Source organism: Ammospiza caudacuta, chromosome 2 (assembly GCF_027887145.1).
Source record: "Ammospiza caudacuta isolate bAmmCau1 chromosome 2, bAmmCau1.pri, whole genome shotgun sequence".
Lineage (NCBI taxonomy): Eukaryota > Metazoa > Chordata > Aves > Passeriformes > Passerellidae > Ammospiza > Ammospiza caudacuta.
Window position 1 is genome coordinate 119,915,377 of NC_080594.1, and position 17,745 is coordinate 119,933,121.

The 17,745-nt window shown below is 44.6% G+C and overlaps 2 protein-coding genes across 2 annotated transcripts in view; both read right to left on the reverse strand.

Annotated features, from left to right (window-relative positions):
• Positions 1-10,694, reverse strand: part of LOC131572447 (runt-related transcription factor 1-like) — a 33,148-nt gene extending 22,454 nt beyond the window's left edge. The window contains exons 1-2 of the mRNA XM_058825627.1: positions 10,625-10,694; positions 8-199 (exon numbers count right to left, since the gene is read on the reverse strand). Of these exons, the coding sequence (XP_058681610.1) occupies positions 8-199; positions 10,625-10,694 (262 nt within the window). The remainder of the gene's footprint in view (positions 1-7; positions 200-10,624) is intronic.
• A 1,708-nt stretch (positions 10,695-12,402) lies between these two features.
• LOC131572448 (runt-related transcription factor 1-like) overlaps positions 12,403-17,745 on the reverse strand; it is a 33,655-nt gene continuing 28,312 nt past the window's right edge. The window contains exon 4 of the mRNA XM_058825628.1: positions 12,403-12,457. Coding sequence (XP_058681611.1) covers positions 12,403-12,457 — 55 coding nt within the window. The remainder of the gene's footprint in view (positions 12,458-17,745) is intronic.

Sequence of the window (17,745 nt, forward strand, 5' to 3'; positions counted from 1 at the left end):
TACTTACCCTGAATCTGACTCTGAGGCTGAGGGTTAAAAGCTGTGCTGTGGTTCAAGGAGGCTCGAGGGTTGGGTGTGGGGGCTGGGTGGTGTGGGCTGACCCTCATGGCCGTGCGACGCAACTGCTCCAGCTCGCTCAGGCGCTCAGAAAAGGACAAGCTGCCGGGCTTTGTCTGCTCATCTATTTTCTGACGATGTCCTAGTGTGGGAGGGGGGGGAAAAAGATCAGAAAAGCTCACTTGGTACATGAGGTCGGTTCGTTTTGGTTTATTTTAAATTTTTTTCCCAGGTTTTTGCAACCCCTGATCTGCTGGTGAATGTCCTAACCTGGGACTGTCTGAAATGAAAGTGAAATCATCTCTAAAGCTTTGCAGTGTTATTGTGGGGCAGCCTGAGAGGTGCCCAGGGCTGAAGAACCAGAGCCACCGAAAATTTCAGGGCCTTTCTACCCCTCCTGTGGTTTCTAAAAGGAGGAAACGGCCCCTGTGCTAAACCTGCACTGGGATAACTCCTCAAAAATTCCATCCCAGATTGTCACCAGGCACCACAACCAGACAAGTGCTACAGGGCTGAAAAATAACAAACCAAATCAAATCTTGCTTTTGGGTTCTTTTGCAATGGTTTTATGGACAGGAATGGGAAATGAACACCAGCAGAACTGGAACTGGGATAAGGAGGTTTCTCTTGGGGCCACTGGGAGCTCCAGGAATGTGCAGTCCCATCACACACAGCTCCAAGGGGGAAAATACTGAATTTCGAGCATCAGCAGGGCACAGAGGACTTGGGAATGGCCATGTGGGAATTACAGGGTCCAGCACTTCCCACAGCAGTCCGTGGAGCACAGTCCCCATGGAGCTCCAGGGCTGGGAGGGGACAGGGAAGGTCCCAGAGAGCCAGGACAGCATTGGGCCACATCTAGAATCAGCTGGAAGGACTGAGGTGACACATTTCATTTTTCCACTGTCCCAGGCTGCTCCCAGCCCCAGTGTCCGACCTGGCCTTGGGCACTGCCAGGGATCCAGGGGTGGAATTCCATGCCAGCCCTGCCCACCCTGCCAGGGAACAATTCCTCATTGCCAGGATCCCACCCAGACCTGCCCTCTGGCACTGGCAGCCATTCCCTGGGTGCTGTCCCTGCATCCCCTGGCAATTGTCTCTCTCCAGCTTTCCTGGGGCTCCTCCAGGCCCTGCAAGGCCACCCTGAGCTCAGCCCAAAGCTTCTCCAATGCAGGTGAGCAATGCCAGCTGTGCCAGCCTTTTCAAAGGCCCCAGCCCTGAGGCTGCCAGAGCTCCAGGAGGGTTTGGGCATCACTGCCGGGGATGCCCAGGGTGGGGTTGTTGGGGGTCTGGGCAGGGCCAGGGGTGGCACTGGAAGATCCTTGTGGGTCCCTTCCCACCCAGGACACTCCATGGTTCTATTCTATGATTCCGTGATTTCTGCACATTGCATTTGTCTCGGGACATCAGCTGCCTCATGGATCTTTGTGCTTTGTCTTTTGTCCTTCTCTCCATTGGACCCTGCTGTCCTGCCAGGAATGCAGCCCAAATCTCCAGCCCAGAGGTCAAACATCTTCATTTTTCTACTTGTTCCCTTGAAGAAACAGGGGAACTTGTGACAAGAAAAGGGGGAATGGCCTTAATGTAAAGGAAGGCAGGGCTGGATGGGATCTTGGGAATGAGGAATTGTTCCCTGGCAGGGTGGGCAGGGCTGGGATGGAATTCCCAGAGCAGCTGTGGCTGCCCCTGGATCCCTGGCAGTGCCCAAGGCCAGGCTGGACACTGGGGCTGGAGCAGCCTGGGACAGTGGGAGGTGTCCCTGCCATGGCAGGGAATGGAATGAGATAATATTTAAGGTCTTTTCCACCCCAAACCATTCTGTGATTACATAAAAAGTAGGAATTATTTTATTTTTTTATTCGCTATTCCTTATTCCACCCTCCCTCCCTTAACTTTTAATCCATAAACATTTCTAAAAATCCCTCTCTCAATGTTGAATATCACTGAATAAGCAACAAAAAGTTCTCTGCAGAGCCCTGTAGTCCCCTTCCTCCACAGAGAGCTCTTTCAAGCCACCCTGACAGCTCAATCAAGACACAGGCCCATTTTATGCACTAAAAGGAAAATGTGCATTTAAAAGCAGTTCCCAGTAGCTGCATTTCTAAAATTAAATTTTATAACTCGTCTTATGCTTCCAAATCTCAGTGGCTCGGCATTTCTTCCCCTTGCCAGGCCCTTTGGCACAGCTTGAACTGTCTCAGATTCCACACTGTGCTGTAAATTATCCCAAGGGGAGGGGGAGGAATTAAAATATAAAAAGACATATTATATAGCAGTGGTTTCATCATTAAAGAGACCCATTAGGGCTTAAAAAAAATAAAATAGAAATAAAAAAGGAGGGGAGAAGGGAAGACAGATGAAAAGGACTTTTAAAAGGACTTTTATCTGCCATTCTGGTTGGTCGGGAGCAAATGCTGCATTTGTCAGCAGAGAGAAGCTGGAAGTTCCTCCAGCCTTGGGCTCCTGACCCTGGATGTGAATGCCAACACGTGGAGTCACACAAGATGTGTAAAATACCTCATCCATGGGGATTATTTTAAGCTCCAGCAGGATCAACCCAGGGCTGGCAGAGCCAAGAGCCACATCCTTCCAAGTGCAGCCCCACGCTGGCTTTTATTCCTGATTTCAGATCCTCCTCAGACTTCTCCTGCTTTAAAAGGAGAGCAGGAAGGCCAAGCCAGATCTCCTGTGACCTCCCCTTCCCTCCCAGCTCTCCTGACCGTGCAGTGCCAGGCTGCTCCAGGCTGTGAGAGGATCTCTGCCTGTCTGACAGAATCCCAAAGGTTGGAAATGCAGCATGCCAGGGAGCCCCAGCTGTGCCCAGAGCACTGAGTGCCACCTCTGCTGGGCATCTCCAGGGATGGGCCCTCCAAACCTCCCTGGGCAGCCCATCTGAAGGTTTAACAACCTTTAACAACCCTTTAATGTCCAAAATTCCTCCTGATTTCCATGATATCTTCCTACCCTGCATCCACTGAGCAAAACTTGGACCTCCCCACACCTCCCTGTGCTGCCCCAGAGCATCAATCTGAATTTTGGGGGTGTTCCAGCCTCCTGTGTGGGCCCTTTTCCACAGCCTGGGATTCCCAGGAGTGCAGGGACACAGCCAAGTTCTGTCTCATCCCTTGAATTTGTGGAAATTCCATTTGGGAGAAAGAGAAGCACCAACAGGCTCTTCCTCAGAAGAACTCTGCTGCTTTTATGGCTCCATTTTCATGTTGAGTGGGAAACACTCAGAAGAAAGGCCAGGCAATTGTCACCTCAAGAAGCAGCTCCAAAAGTGCCTCTTTACCCTCCTTATCCCCAGCCAGAAAAAAAAATCTATTTATTATTCCTCCTCCTCTGAGTGCACAGAACCTGTTTGGCACCAGAGCTCTGCAGGACAGAAGTGAAGGAGCGTGTCAGAAAAAAACGTAACAAATATAAATATTTCTCCCAAGCCACTCTCAAAGCACAGGCGGCCCTTTGTGAGGGCGACCTGCATTTTGGTGTTTATTAGCTGGGCTTTGAAGTTCCCCTCTTGCTGGGGCAGACCAAATATCCTCAGCTCACCCCTGGGACGGGCAGCACTGTTATTAACCCTTTTTTGCAGGTGGAAAATGGAATGCCAGAGCAATGAGGTGCCCTGCCCAGGGCCAGGAGGTGACCCTGGGACAGCCACTCTGCCCTGCCAGCCCTGTGAGGTGACCACAAGGCCAGAGCTCCCTTTTCCAGGATGGAAAAGAGCAGCAGGAAGGGGTCTGGAAGCTGCTTCCCTCCCTTTTCCAGGATGGAAAAGAGCAGCAGGAAGGGGTCTGGAAGCTGCTTCCCTCCCTTTTCCAGGATGGAAAAGAGCAGCAGGAAGGGGTCTGGAAGCTGCTTTGGCTCTGCTGAAGCACTTTGTCCACAAATCTTGATGAAAATCGCTCAAGCTTCCAGCTGTTGAAGGGAAACCTTGGCACAGAGCTCACACGAGGAGGAACCATTGCCTTCTTGCCCTCCTCGTGTCCCCAGAGATTTCTCACAAGGATTGAGAGAGAAAGAAATCCTTATTATTCTTTCTTTTAGTTCCTGTTAATAAATTTCTCTTTACACCCATTTGAAGTTTTAAACCTGCTTTCCCTTTCTCCTAATCCTACCTCAGAACAAAAAATAAATACATTAGGAATTGACCAACATGGTCATGGGGGCACTGGCTCTGTGCCAGGCCTCAACCATGACACAAAGCCATCACACTCGTTAATACATTAACTGAGAAATCTCAAAATCAGTAATATTTCAAATTAACAAACCAAAACCAAAACCAAAACTCTTTCTCTTTAAGTGTTAACTCCAACTCTTTCTCTTTGGTGTTAACCAACACCAAAGCCACCACACTCTTTAACACACTAACTGAGAAATCTCAAAATCAGTAAAATCTCATATGAACAAACCAAAACCAAAACTCCTTCTCTTTAGGAGAAAAGAAAAACAAACATTTTTCCCCCTCAGCTTGCAGGGGAATCAATTAACAGAGAAAAGAAAAATGAACATTTTCCCCCCTCAGCTTGCAGGGGAATCAATTAACAGAGAAAAGAAAAATGAACATTTTTCCCCCTCAGCTTGCAGGGGAATCAATTAACAGAGAAAAGAAAAATGAACATTTTTCCCCCTCAGCTTGCAGGGGAATCAATTAACAGAGAAAAGAAAAATGAACATTTTCCCCCCTCAGCTTGCAGGGTCAGTGTTGGGGATGCTGCAATAAACAGGACATGCAGCCAACTTGGCTAAACCACAGGATTTAGGGTCTTTTTTTTTTTTAAGATTATCCCTTTTTAGGGCCTTTTTAGGCCTTTAGGGTCTTTTTAGGGCCTTTTTATTTTTAAGATTATCCCTTCCAAACGCTGCCTGAGTGAGGTCAGGAGGACTTTTTGCCATGGAATATATTTTTTTAATATTTTTTGGAATATTACACAGGGAGGGCAGGGCAAGATGAAAGTGTTTCCCCTGGGAATGGCAGGGAAATGCATTTTTACAGCCTGGGAGAGCCCTGGAACACTCAGGCCTGGACAGGGGCCAGATTTTGGCATTGGGGATGGGGAAATGACAGCAGCAAATTCCTGCTTCCCTGGGAATGCCAGGCCAGGGGAGGCTCAGGCTGGGATGCACAAGCGCAGGAAAAGAAACAAAATTTCCTTTAAATTTTCCCTTGAAATTTTGAATTTTCCTTTACTTTTTTTAAATTAAAAAATTAAAGGCAAAAAAAAAAAAAATTGCAGGCATCCTTAGATCCTTTCAGGTTCAGAGAGACAGAATGGGCCAAGGAACCTTTATTTGCCTTTGAATTTTTGAGTTTTCCTTTTTTTTCTTTTTTTAATTTTTGCAGACATTCTTTCAGGCTCAGAGAGGCAGAACTGGGTAAAGCAGAGGCCAAGAAATCTTTATTTTCCTTTGAAATTTGGAATTTTTGAATTTTCCTTTAATTTTTTTTTTTTTTTTTTTTTTTAAGGAATCCTTAGATCCTTTCAGGCTCAGAGAGGCAGAGTAGGCCAAGGAACCTTCACCTTCCTTTGAAATTTTGAATTTTCCTTTTATTTTCTGGGGGATTTTTGCAGGCATTCTTAGATTCTTTCAGGCTCAGAGAGGCAGAATTGAGTAAAGCAGAGGCCAAAGAACCTTTACCTTGCTTTGAAATTTTGAATTTTCCTTTAATTTTTTTAAATTTTATTTCTGCATTTGCATATTTTTATTTCATTTATTCTTAGATGCCTTTCAGGTTCAGAGAGGCCGAATAGGCCAAGGAACCTTTATTTTCCTTTGAAATTTTGAATTTTCCTTTAAATTTCTTTTGGCAGGAATTCTTAGATGCTTTCAGGCTTGGAGAGGCAGAATTGGGTAAAGGAGAGGCCAAGGAAGTGAAATTGAATTTTTTGAATTTTTGAAATTCGAAATTTCCCTTTAATTATTCTTTTTTTAGTTTTTGCAGACATCTTTAGATGCTTTCAGGCTCAGAGAGGCAGAACTGGATAACGCAGAGGATGAGGAAAGGAATTGCTGCTCTCGTCCTTCCAGCTGGAATTTCTGTGGAAAACCAGGACCATTTTCCAAGCAAACACTGCTGGAATGGGTTAATGGATATCCCTGTCCAGGTGGAATCAGGAGACCTTTAGGGTCCTTTCCAAACAAATCCATTCTATGATTTTATGGGTTTTTTTTTGTCTTTTAATCAATTTTTTTCCTTTTAATTACGCCACTCTTCTGTCACTTGCTGTCATCCACTCTCATTGTTTTTTGAGAGTTTTTTTTTTTAATTTCTCTCCTTTTAATAAATAATAATAAATAAAATATTATTATTAAAATTATTATTTATCCTTTATCCTATTATTATTTATTATTTATCATTTTTCTTTCTTCATTTTCCAATTTCAATTATTAAACCATTCTTATCCCAACCCATGGGGTTTTTTTTTTCCCAATTCCCCATCCCACCATGGAAGGTTGGGGGTCAGTGTGGTTTTAAACCAAAACAGGGGAGTTTAACTAAGCTGAGCCTTTGTCCCTGAATTCTTCCCCTTCTCTCCATTTTTCCCGTGTGGAAAAGGAAATTTCACACCCAAAAATGGGATTATTCCCAGGAAAATGCAGAGTCTGGCCAGGCTTTAACCAAAGGAAGGAGTGAGTTTAAATAAACTTGTTTGCCTTAGAGGCACTCTGGATCTTGATTCAAACCTCCCCTCTTTTCAGGGCTGGTTTTATTCAGGTTTGGTCCAGCTTTAGTGGGGAAAAAAATCACCAAAATGCCATTGTGTCCATTAATAAAGTGCTGAACACTCTTCTGTGTCTTGGGGCTAAAATTATTGTGATTATTTTGTATAATGATGAGAGGAAATGTGCTCACTCATATCATTCTAGGAAGTGAACACACTGTGCTTAACGCAAAAAAAAAAGTTATAAGTGATATGATATGATATGATATGATATGATATGATATGATATATAATATAATATAATATAATATAATATAATATAATATAATATATAATTTGTCAGGGACAAATTATAAGTATTACTATTTTTTGCAATATAAATTCTTGTTAAACAACGAATTCTTCACCCACAGAAGTGTTCAAGGACAGGGCTTGGAGCAACCCGGGATTGTGAAAGGTGTCAATCACCTGAATTGAATTTGCAAGAAGCTGAGAGAGCCCAAATTGACCAAGTGATGTGTAAAATAATTGATAATTGTAATTAAATGTGCAAAAGGCCAAGAAGGAGTGGGATTGTTCAGCCTGGAGAGGAGAAGCTTTGGGGTGACCTCAGTTTGGCCTTGCAGGGCCTGAAGGACCCACAGGAACATGGAGAGAGACAATTTCCAACCCAATTTTGTGTTTCTATTAATTAAAATATAACACTTCTATATTATTACCAAGCTGAGAAAGCCTATAAACCAGAAATGCTTTCAACTATAATGCAAAAAAAGCATGATTATTTTGCTAACAATGCCTAAACATTGCTTTCCTCTGTGTCAGGGATGAAATTCTTGGCCAACCCTTTTTCCCTGAGCTTCTGTCAGAAGGATCAGCTCCGTGCCAGAGCTCACCAACCTCTCCTCCATGGATTAAAAATAATATAAAAATCCTCTAAAAACAGAATTAGACCCAAATCTGATTGCTGTGCGGAGCACAAATCAGGCAGGCAGAGTTTTGAGGACATTCACCAGTGTGGTGGTTTTGGTTTGTTAATTTGAAATATTACTGATTTTGAGATTAATTTATCATTAATGTATGGAAGAGTGTAGTGGTTTTTGTGTTGGTTAATTCCTAATGTATTTATTTTTTTTGTGAGGTAGGATTAGGAGAAAGGCAAAGCAGGCTTAAAACTTTAAAAGGGTATAAAGAGAAATTTATTAACAGCAACTAAAAGAAAGAGTAATAAGACTTAGAACAAAATCTTTAGAACACTTCTGCTCCCCCTATGACTTTTTCATGGACAATGTAAAGAAACAAAACCTAAAATTTCAGTCAGTTTACTGCCTCTAGAATAGTTTTTCTTCAGTTTTCTTCTTATTAATATTATGGAGACTTGTCTACAAGGAAAAATAATTTCCAAAACTATAACATTCAGCAATCACTTTTTTTTTCCTGTTTTTTTTTGAAGTGCTGGATAGCACGAGCCTCATTTCCAGATATGGAACATGGTGGCAGTCAGGAGATTCTAATATTATATATGAGAATATATATATTGTAAATTATTCTATATTCTATGTTATATATTCTAAGATATATGTTCTATATTCTATATCCTATATCCTATATTCTATATTATATATGTTATATATTCTATATTCTATATTCTATAATATATACAATATACAATATACAATATACAATATACGATATACAATATACAATATTATATATTATATATTATATATTATATATTACATATTACATATTATATATTATATATTATATATTATATATTATATATTATATATTATATATTATATATTATATATGTTATATGTTATATGTTATATGTTATATGTTATGTTATATGTTATATGTAATATGTAATATGTTATATTATATATGTTATATACTATATTATATATTATATATTATATGTTACATATTCTATATTCTATATATTTTCTATTTTCTATTTTCTATTTTCTATTTTCTATTTTATATTTTATATTTTATATTTTATATATTACACTCTCATGGCCTGTCTGTAGTTAGCAGCAGGAGCAGTGCTGGGTTGGGAATGTGGGAATGAGGCCCTGACTCCATGGCCAGGCTGATCCAGAGGAGCTCTGGGACACTGGGAAACCCTTCCAGGTAAATTCTCTTCTCAGTTCCCCTGCAAAGCTCACCCTGGCTGGAATTGCTCCTCCCTTGGAATACCTGCAGCTAAAATGATGTTTATGGTCCAATCCTAAGCTCAGCATTTCAATTTTCCACCGAGTGATCCCATTTTTTTGTGGGCAGTGACACCAAGAAGGTGAACCAGGATTTACAGATTCCTGCTCTCCCTATTTTACCTGGGGAAACCCCAGGGAGCTCCTTGCACCTCCTTTGGAAGTCCTGGATTTTTCTCCCTGTGCGTTTTAACAGTAATTACACAATATGTTGACAAGATATTTTTGCTTAGCTCTTCTTTTTAAAATTATTTAAAAATTATTTTAGATTTTTAAAAACACAGGTAGGGGAAAATTTGTAAAAAGAAGGAATTCTGTCCCAGGACAAACCAGAGTAGGTGGGAGGGCCCAGATCAAGACCTTCTGCCTGATATATTCAAGAAAATGAGCTTCAGCTCACAGAATCCCAGAATTTTCAGGACTTCTGGAGCTGCCCCAGTCCAGGCAGGGCCACCTGGAGCAGCTGACACACAAACACATCCAGGTTGCTCTGGAATATCTCCGGAGATGGAGACTCCACACCCTCCTTGGGCTTCCAATTTCCAATTTTCTGCTCTAATTCCAGGCTGGGAGCCCTTTCCATCACCGAAACTTGGCCCAGTAGAGTCAGGAGAGCTTTGGGGGGAACATTCCTGGGAAAAAGGACGAGTGGAGGCTCTGCTTTCCCTCTCTCCACAGACCTTCAGGGTGCCTTCCATTCTTTCCCTCCTCCTGATGAACACACAAAATCCTCAAGTCTATCCCGAGCTCCCAAACCCACAAAAACAATCCTGACACATTTCTGAAAGTGGCAGGAATTTTTCCTCCTCTCCCCCAGCTCTGCTGCTGAGGCCTGTGAGGTACAAGCAGCAAAGGACAAATGAATTTCCACTAGAACCACAATTATTTTGGGTAGATCCGCCTCAGCTTCTGCTGAATCTGTGCCCTCTCTCCTGTGGAAGTGTAATTATTGCCTGGAATTAACCCCAGGAATTAGGTCACGGCAGTGAAGTAAAAGTCATGGAGCCTTTGAGTTTGGAGGGAAGAAGTTGATCATGAAATTTAAATCAGTTTGTAAAATTACAACCCTTGCTTCCTTTTCCCCTTCTCCCGTCTCAACGTCCAAAACTCCAAGCCCTTGACAATGTTTGAATGAGCCCCGAGCCAAGCATTGCTTTGCCAAAATCCTCTTTTGTTTCTTTTTGGTTTGCATCTTCCCAAAGTGCCCCAGGAATCCCCTTCAGCCACAGCTGAGGCAGCAGAGCTGGAGGTTTGTCTGAGGGAGAAGGTGCAGGATGAGCCCCAAGCAGCCAAGCACCAGCTCAGGCAGCAACCAAGGAAAAAATAAAATACAGGCACAAAAATCCTCCTCTCTCCAAGGGAAAGCTGCTGAAAACACATGGAATCCTGGAATATCCTGAGTTAGGAGGGATCCACATGGATGATCCAACTCCAGTTCTGCCCAGACCCCCAAAAATCCCACCCTGGGCATCTCCTGGAGCTGTGGCAGCCTTGGGGCTGTGCCCATTCCCTGGGCAGCCTGGGCAGTGCCAGCACCCTCTGGGCAAGAACCTTGCCCTAAAATCCAACCTAAATCCCTCCTGGCCCAGCTGCAGCAGGAACTGGTCCTATGGAGCTCTGCCCTCAGTATCCTCTGCTCCAGCTGGACAATCCCAGTGCCCTCAGCCCTTCCAGACCCTTCCCCACCTTCAGAACCTTCCTGGGACATTCTCCAAGATCTTTTGATCTTCTGTTGAGACACACAGAACTGCCCCATGACGCCAGGTACAAGAGCAGCCTTTGGGATAAGGTTCTGTTTCTGCTGGACACAGAGACATCACTCAAGCATCTCAATCACATTTCTGGAGCCCCTCCCTCATCCTGAGCGTCTGAGGTTGGAAATGGGGGTGTGTGATCTGTCTCCATCTGTCAGAGCTGGGGCAGTTCTCTGCTGTTCCTGGGGCAGTTTTTCCTTTCTCTCTCCCACAGCCAACCCTCCCTGCAGGAGATCTCTGCTGTCCATGGCCACTGAGTGTCCCTGCAGGGCTGATCCAATCCCAGCATCCCATGGGGAGATGCTCCGCCCAGGGGAGGAGCCAAGCATTCCTGCCCGGATCCAATCTGAGGTGCTGGGACAGCAGAGCAGCCTTTGCCCCCTGCATTGCCAGAGGAGCAGCTGCCTCTTCCCCTGGAGCTGCAGAGGAAAACTCCCCCCTTGTGCAGGATCCCTGCTGCAGCAGAGCCACAGCTGGCACTGCAGGAGGGCTGAGCCCCCTGGCATGGGGCTGGGACACCGCCCTGGCACACAGGGGACAGGGACTGCTCTGGCTCTGGCAGTGGTTTGTTTTCTTTTTTGTACTCTTGCGTTTGTATTTTTAATTTTCCTAGCAAACAACTGTTATTCCTACTCCCATATCTTTGCTGATAATTTCAAAATGATAATAATTCAGAGGGAGGAAGTTTACATTTTCATTTCAAGGGAGGCTCCTGCCTTCTTTAGCAAACACCTGTTTTTTCAAACCCAGGCACTGAGCAGGAAGAGCCACGGGTGAGGACATTTGTCACCTGTGCAGTGACTCCAAACAGGGCAGTGGTTGTACAAACAGCAGAGGAATTGCTCAGACAGGAACATTTCATCACAAATGTCTCGAGGCAGTGAAAGGTCCCCAACACTCACCCTCAGCCAGGGCTCAACAAGGCACCTGCGCCTAAAGGTCAGCTCCTGTGCCTCGGTGTTTATATAAACCAGGGCAATTTGGCAACACCAAATTCAATTTACTCCCTGGAGGTGCTGGCTGCTCACACTTTGACGCGTGGAGCTTTGCTCCTGCCCGAGAAAAGAGCATAGCTGGGGCTGCACACCTCCCTTGAACTTCAGACCTTTGCTTTTACCAAACCCAGTGCCTGCTGTCACCGCACAATAGCTGAAAATACCTGGTTTTCCACAGAAATGAGTTTGGCTATTTTAATTTGTTGGATCCTCCTCTGGACTAACACTCCACTGTGAACTCATAAATTTCACGTGGCTCTGCCTGGGCTTTATTTTAACTTCTGGAACTTTTTTTTTTTTTTTTGCTTCCCTGATTTTCTCTGCAGCTGCAGGGAGATATAGTGAGCTACTGTGGAGCCCTGTGAAAGCAGGGCCTCTGAGAAGTTTCCAAAGTGGATACAAGCAGGTTATTCTTTGCCTTGTTTTCCTTGGCTCGGCCCGAGCTGCTCAGGGTGAGTCAAACTGGATTAACTTTCAAGAGGGAAGTGGTGTGGTCAACTCAAACTGTTTGTGGTGAGATTGGGAAGATACGTGGGGCAGGTAATGAGGAACAGCCCGTGGTGCTGGCTGCAGGGAGGAATCAGGCAAACAGAATCCTTAATAATTAAATCAACACTGTCCCATAAATGTTTCTGGTTTGGTTTTTTTTTTTTTTTTTTCCTCCTGCAGCTTTATGTGCTGAGGGTTGTGACACAGCCTGGCTTTTCTGGACTGGTCAGCCCCAGAACGTGGCCTGGTGGATGTGGGGCTTGATGGACTCGAGCTCCAAACTCAAAGGAAGAATAAAGGAACAAAGGTCAGGCACTATTAGAAAAATAAAAATAAAATGTCTCCATGTTTTGTTTATGAGTGGGGAAATTCTTTCTGCTGCCTCCTCCCATTTTTACATGCTGTTCCTAATCTGTTCCATGATTAAGGAAGGCAGGGAAGCTGTTCACATCTTTCTGTCTCTTTAGGATGTGTTTAAGTGATTTATGAGGACATAGTGTTCTTGTAGGACAGACAACACCTGCCCTGGTGATTCCAAGCAGAGCTGAGATGGCCTCTCATGGAATCAGGGAATGGTTTGGGTTGGAAGGGACCTTGAAGATCCCTGTCATGGGCAGGGACACCTTCCACCATCCCACATTATCCCAGTCTGTCCTCGGACACCTTGGATCTATTCAGCTTCTATTCCATCCCCTCCCCACCCTCCCAGGGAACAATTCCTTCCCAATATCCCATCCATCCCCGCTCTCCTTCAGCTTAAAGCCATTCCCTGTGTCCTGCCTTGTGGGAAATCCCTCTGCAGCTCTCCTGGAACCCCTTTAAGCATTGGAAGAACACAATTCTCCCCCAGGCATTCTGTCCCTCCTGCTTTGCACACCCTCACACAGCACAGGCACAGAATCAGCCTGAGTGAGATTTCTCATGAACACTGAGAGAAAATTCATTTCCTCACTGCAATTCCACAGAATCCCAGAATTCCCAGAATCACTGGGTTGGAAGAGACCTTCAGGACCATCGAGTCCAGCCCATCCCCAACAGCCCAACTGAACCCTGGCCCCCAGTGCCACATCCAGGCTTTGTTAAACACACCCAGGCATGGGGACTCCACCACCTCCCAGGCAGAACATTCCAGTATTCCCAAAGAGCAGGAGCACAAATGGAGATGCAAACCAAAGTAAAGCCTTTTTTCTATTCTTCACCATCATGAAGCAAAAGCCTGTGGTGTTCTGTGTGGGGCTGCAAGGAGGGAATCCTCCAGCTGATAATCCAGGGCAGGCAAAGCTGGGAGGAACTGCAGTGCAGGTGGACTTTTGGCTTGCTCCATATCTATTACTATATTCTAAAACTCCAAACTCTGAGTTTCCCACCCTGTGATATCACACACTTCTATTCAAACTCCACACCCACAATCCCAGTTCTGTCATTCCATTCTGGAAGCTTCTCCAGGGCCTCAGGTCAATGCAGTGTTCTCCTGGGGGTCAGTGCCTGGCAGCACAGAAAGTCTCAAATTCTCAGCAGTCAGAACTTCAACAGATTACCATTCTTTGCTGTTGTATTTCAAGAAGAAAATAGGGGCTGTTCACTTAAAACGCCATGTACCTTCCTCCAGCCTTTCCCTTACACATATGGTGTTTTGGGCAACCCATAAATCAGGAATCTCCTCAAAAACTGAGGCTTTAAAAAAGATCCTGCACTCTGCTAAAATCTTCTTTAGCAAACAGAAGTGTCTGAGCCCTCCATGAGGAGTGGAAGTTTCCCTCTCCCTTCTCCCAGCCCCCTGAGGAGCTGAGGAAGGAGGGATCAGCTCATAGAGAGAAGGAAAACTCTGAAGGAAAACTCATCTGCCACTCCTGAGGGACAGGGGGGTTGATGCTCCAACAGCTCAGCTTTGCCAGCAAATCTCCTTCTGGGAAGGGGAAAGGCAAAATAACTCCTAAAACCCACAATAGGCACCTCCACTCCACAAAATAACTCCCTAAAACCCACAATATGCCCCTCATCCAACTCCAGGCCCATCCTTTCCCAGCCCCAGCCTCTGCTTCAAATCTTCTTTTCCCCCATGTTTTCCTATTCCTATGGAAAATGTTCTTGTCCCCAAAGATCTTCGTCTTGCTCACTGCTTTTAACAGCTACAAAACCTTTGTAGAGCGAGCATTTGGCAAGAGAAAGTCAGGCCTAGTGAGTCGTGCTTAGAAATAATCTACATTCAGCTGATTCTGGCTTTGTCTCAGTTCAGAGCACTTCCCCCTGGTTTCAGCACAGAGACATCAAGGAGGGGCACCAAAATTATTAGATTGAAAATCATGTTAATGATGAAGGGTGAAAAAAGAGCTGTATGGGATGAAGTGACTAAGGGAAGGGGTTGAAATCATTTCTGCAGGACTGTGTCAGACTTAGCTTCATTCCTAACCCACAGTGCAGCAGCTCTGGCTTCCCTTGTCCCTGATTTCTCAAGGAAGGAGCTTGGCCTGTCAACACTTCTGTGTTTCATTTAAAAAACCCAAAATTATTTGGGAAGCAATCCTACAGGATCTGCTGCACTCCCAGAGGAGCAGTGTTGTCACCAGGTTTCCTGTTCCACATATTTGACCATTGCCTTGAACTAAATAAATTACAAATTCCTGTCTCACATCACCAATCCCAACCCTCCAGCCTCAGCAGAGACACTGATAAATGCCAGGGAAAATAATCCCATCCCAAATGGAAAAGGAGTGTCTGCACCATGAATTCTCAAGCATGGAAGTGTTGAAAACCTACAGGTTGAACTTATTGATAGGACATAAAGGATCCCCACCAGCACTGCTCTGTGTCAGGAATTCCTATAAATTTAACAATCCTTTGTATTGCCAACCAGTTAAATTCCATAAATACATAAAGGGGCTACAAAAATGATAGAGAGGGATTTTCACCAGGGCATGGAGTGACAGGGAAATGGGGAATGGCTTTAAAGTGTCAGAGAGGAGGGTTAGATGGGATATAAGGAAGAAAAGCTTAAGTTTAGAAAAATTAAAGCTGGAAGAGGGCCAGGAAATAATCACGTTTCAGTTTCATCTCCAGACAAAAGGCCTTGAAACCAAGAATTCCTGTCTTTCCTTCATGAGATCCTTTATCTGTTACAATTCAGCAATTCATAAGCTTTGTTCAAAATAAAAAAAAAAATAATAAAATGGAAGCATGTGGTGACTTTGCTTTCACACAGAATTTATATCATGGAATGGATTTGGTTGGGAGGGACATTAAAGAACAGCCAGGTCCATAGGCAGGGACACCTTCATCTACCCCAGGGTGCTCCAAGCCCAATGTCCAGCCTGGCCTTGGGCACTGCCAGGGATCCAGGGGTGGAATTCCATGCCAGCCCTGCCCACCCTGCCAGGGAACAATTCCTCATGGCCAGGATCCCACCCAGCCCTGCCCTCTGGCACTGGGGCCATTCCCTGTGTGCTGTCCCTGCATCCCCTGGCAATTGTCTCTCTCCAGCTTTCCTGGGGCTCCTCCAGGCCCTGCAAGGCCACCCTGAGCTCAGCCCAAAGCTTCTCCTGTGCAGGTGAGCAATGCCAGCTGTGCCAGCCTTTCCTGCCAGCAGAGCTGCTCCATCCCTCTGCCCATCCTGGAGCCTCCTCTGGGCTCTGCAGCAGCTCCAGCTCCTCCCTGCACTGGGACCTCCTTTGTGTCTTTTCTCCTACGTAACTCTCAGCCCCTGTAATTCTAGATGAGTGGATCTGAATCCTTCCACTAAAATGTAATCCTAATCCACCAGTGAAATTTAAATGTTTGGTATTTTCCAACAATGAAATGGTTCATTTTTTTTCTGGTTTCTAAGTTGGTATTTGGTACAATTTAGCCTCAGCTTCCAAAATGAGGCACTTGCAGCAGAAAATGAGCAAGAAAGAAACACATTAATATTATTTCAGCCCACTGAAATAATGAAAAGGTTTTTTTTGGAGAAGAGTTGACTTTTGTTATTATTATATTAGGAAAAGATTCTTGGGGTTTCCCTAAAAATGACCTCAGGTAGGACAAGATTTCCTTCAGAACAGAACCAGCAGCTCCTTCTCAACTCCTGCTCAGCAAAATATTCCCTCTCTCCACACCCCTCGGCATCTCACTCTTGGATATTTTTTTTTCCCCCAAAAGTATTTGGGAAAACTACATATCCAACAGGGAATAATCACATTTAATGCCCATCTTAACTTCAGGCTAAATCCTTGTAGCCTTTTCCTTTCACATCACTTTCAGGCATTTGGGCCGTGAGTGAATTTTTCAGAGCTTTGTAGGTTAAAACAATTCAATGAGGAAAAGCAGAAAAAAGCAGTCAAAAGAAGAAAAAAACCTAATTTTTCAGCAGAGGTACACAGCAGGTCAAATGGCCTAAGGGAAATATTTAATTTAGGACTCAGACTATTTCTACCAAGTTTCCTAACCAAAAGTATTTTCATCAGGAGCACTACTCTTGATCTGGTTTCTGCTAATGATTTTCCCCATGGACCTCACTCATAAAAACAGAAATTGCTTTATGAATCATAGAATCAGAGAAGAAAATGATGGGTTAGGTCATCCTGCCCTTCTCCCTGACAGTGCAGCAGGGTTTCTTTTCAGAAAATAAAAAAAGAAAAATTTTGAAAATAAGCATTTATTCAGAAGTGGGGAATAAAAATGCTCAGTTCAAAAGAGGTTTTAAAAATCCATAATGAAAGCAGGGGAGGAAGAGCCAGGTTTTTAAGTACCTTGGCTGTCTTTATGAGCTGTGACAATTTGAGAAATTTTCTCTGGGTAGGCACAGACAGGAATCCAATGGGACAAAAAGGAAAATGTGGAATTCCCACAAAGGGGAATTTATCACAGTTTCGAGGGCAAATTTAGCTGCTGGCCAAAGAGCTGGACATCCCAGCATGGATGGTGGGATGTGCAGGAACACAGCGTCCACTGGCCTTTGTGCAAAGGTGGCCCTGTGACAGTGTAATTGTCACCTCTTGTCACCTCCACACATCCCAGAGAGCCCAAGAGACACAGAATCCCAGGAATGTTGGAAGAGCCCCTCAGGATCACCTTCAGCCCCACCAGCACCACCCCAATCCTGTCCCCAAGGCCACATCCAGACTGCTCTGGGACAATTCAGTGACTCCAAACCTCCCTGGGCAGCTCAGCCCAAGGCCTGACCACTCTGCCAGGGAAAAATTGTTTCTGATCCCTAATCTGAACTTCCCCTGGCCCCTTACACTTATTGGAACCCAGGCTGTCTGAGAACCATCAAAACCATGAAGGAAACGAATCAAAAATGGTTGTTGGAGTTGGTTTTAGGAAATTATTCAAAAACTGTAGTTGGAGTTGGTTTTGGAGCTCAGCAGGTTTGTCTAGATCTCTGGAAGACAGCAGGATCTCAGTTTGTTCCCATTGCTCCCCAGATCTTTGGTGAATCAGGAGAAAACATCTCGGCCTGCTTGGAATTCCTTCAGCCCAAGTGACTGAGTGAGTCATGGAGCTGGGGGAATGTTCCCAAATATCCATTCCTGAAAGGAAAACACTCAAATCCAGCAGGTTTTGTTTTGATTCCCATCCCAATCCAAGAAGT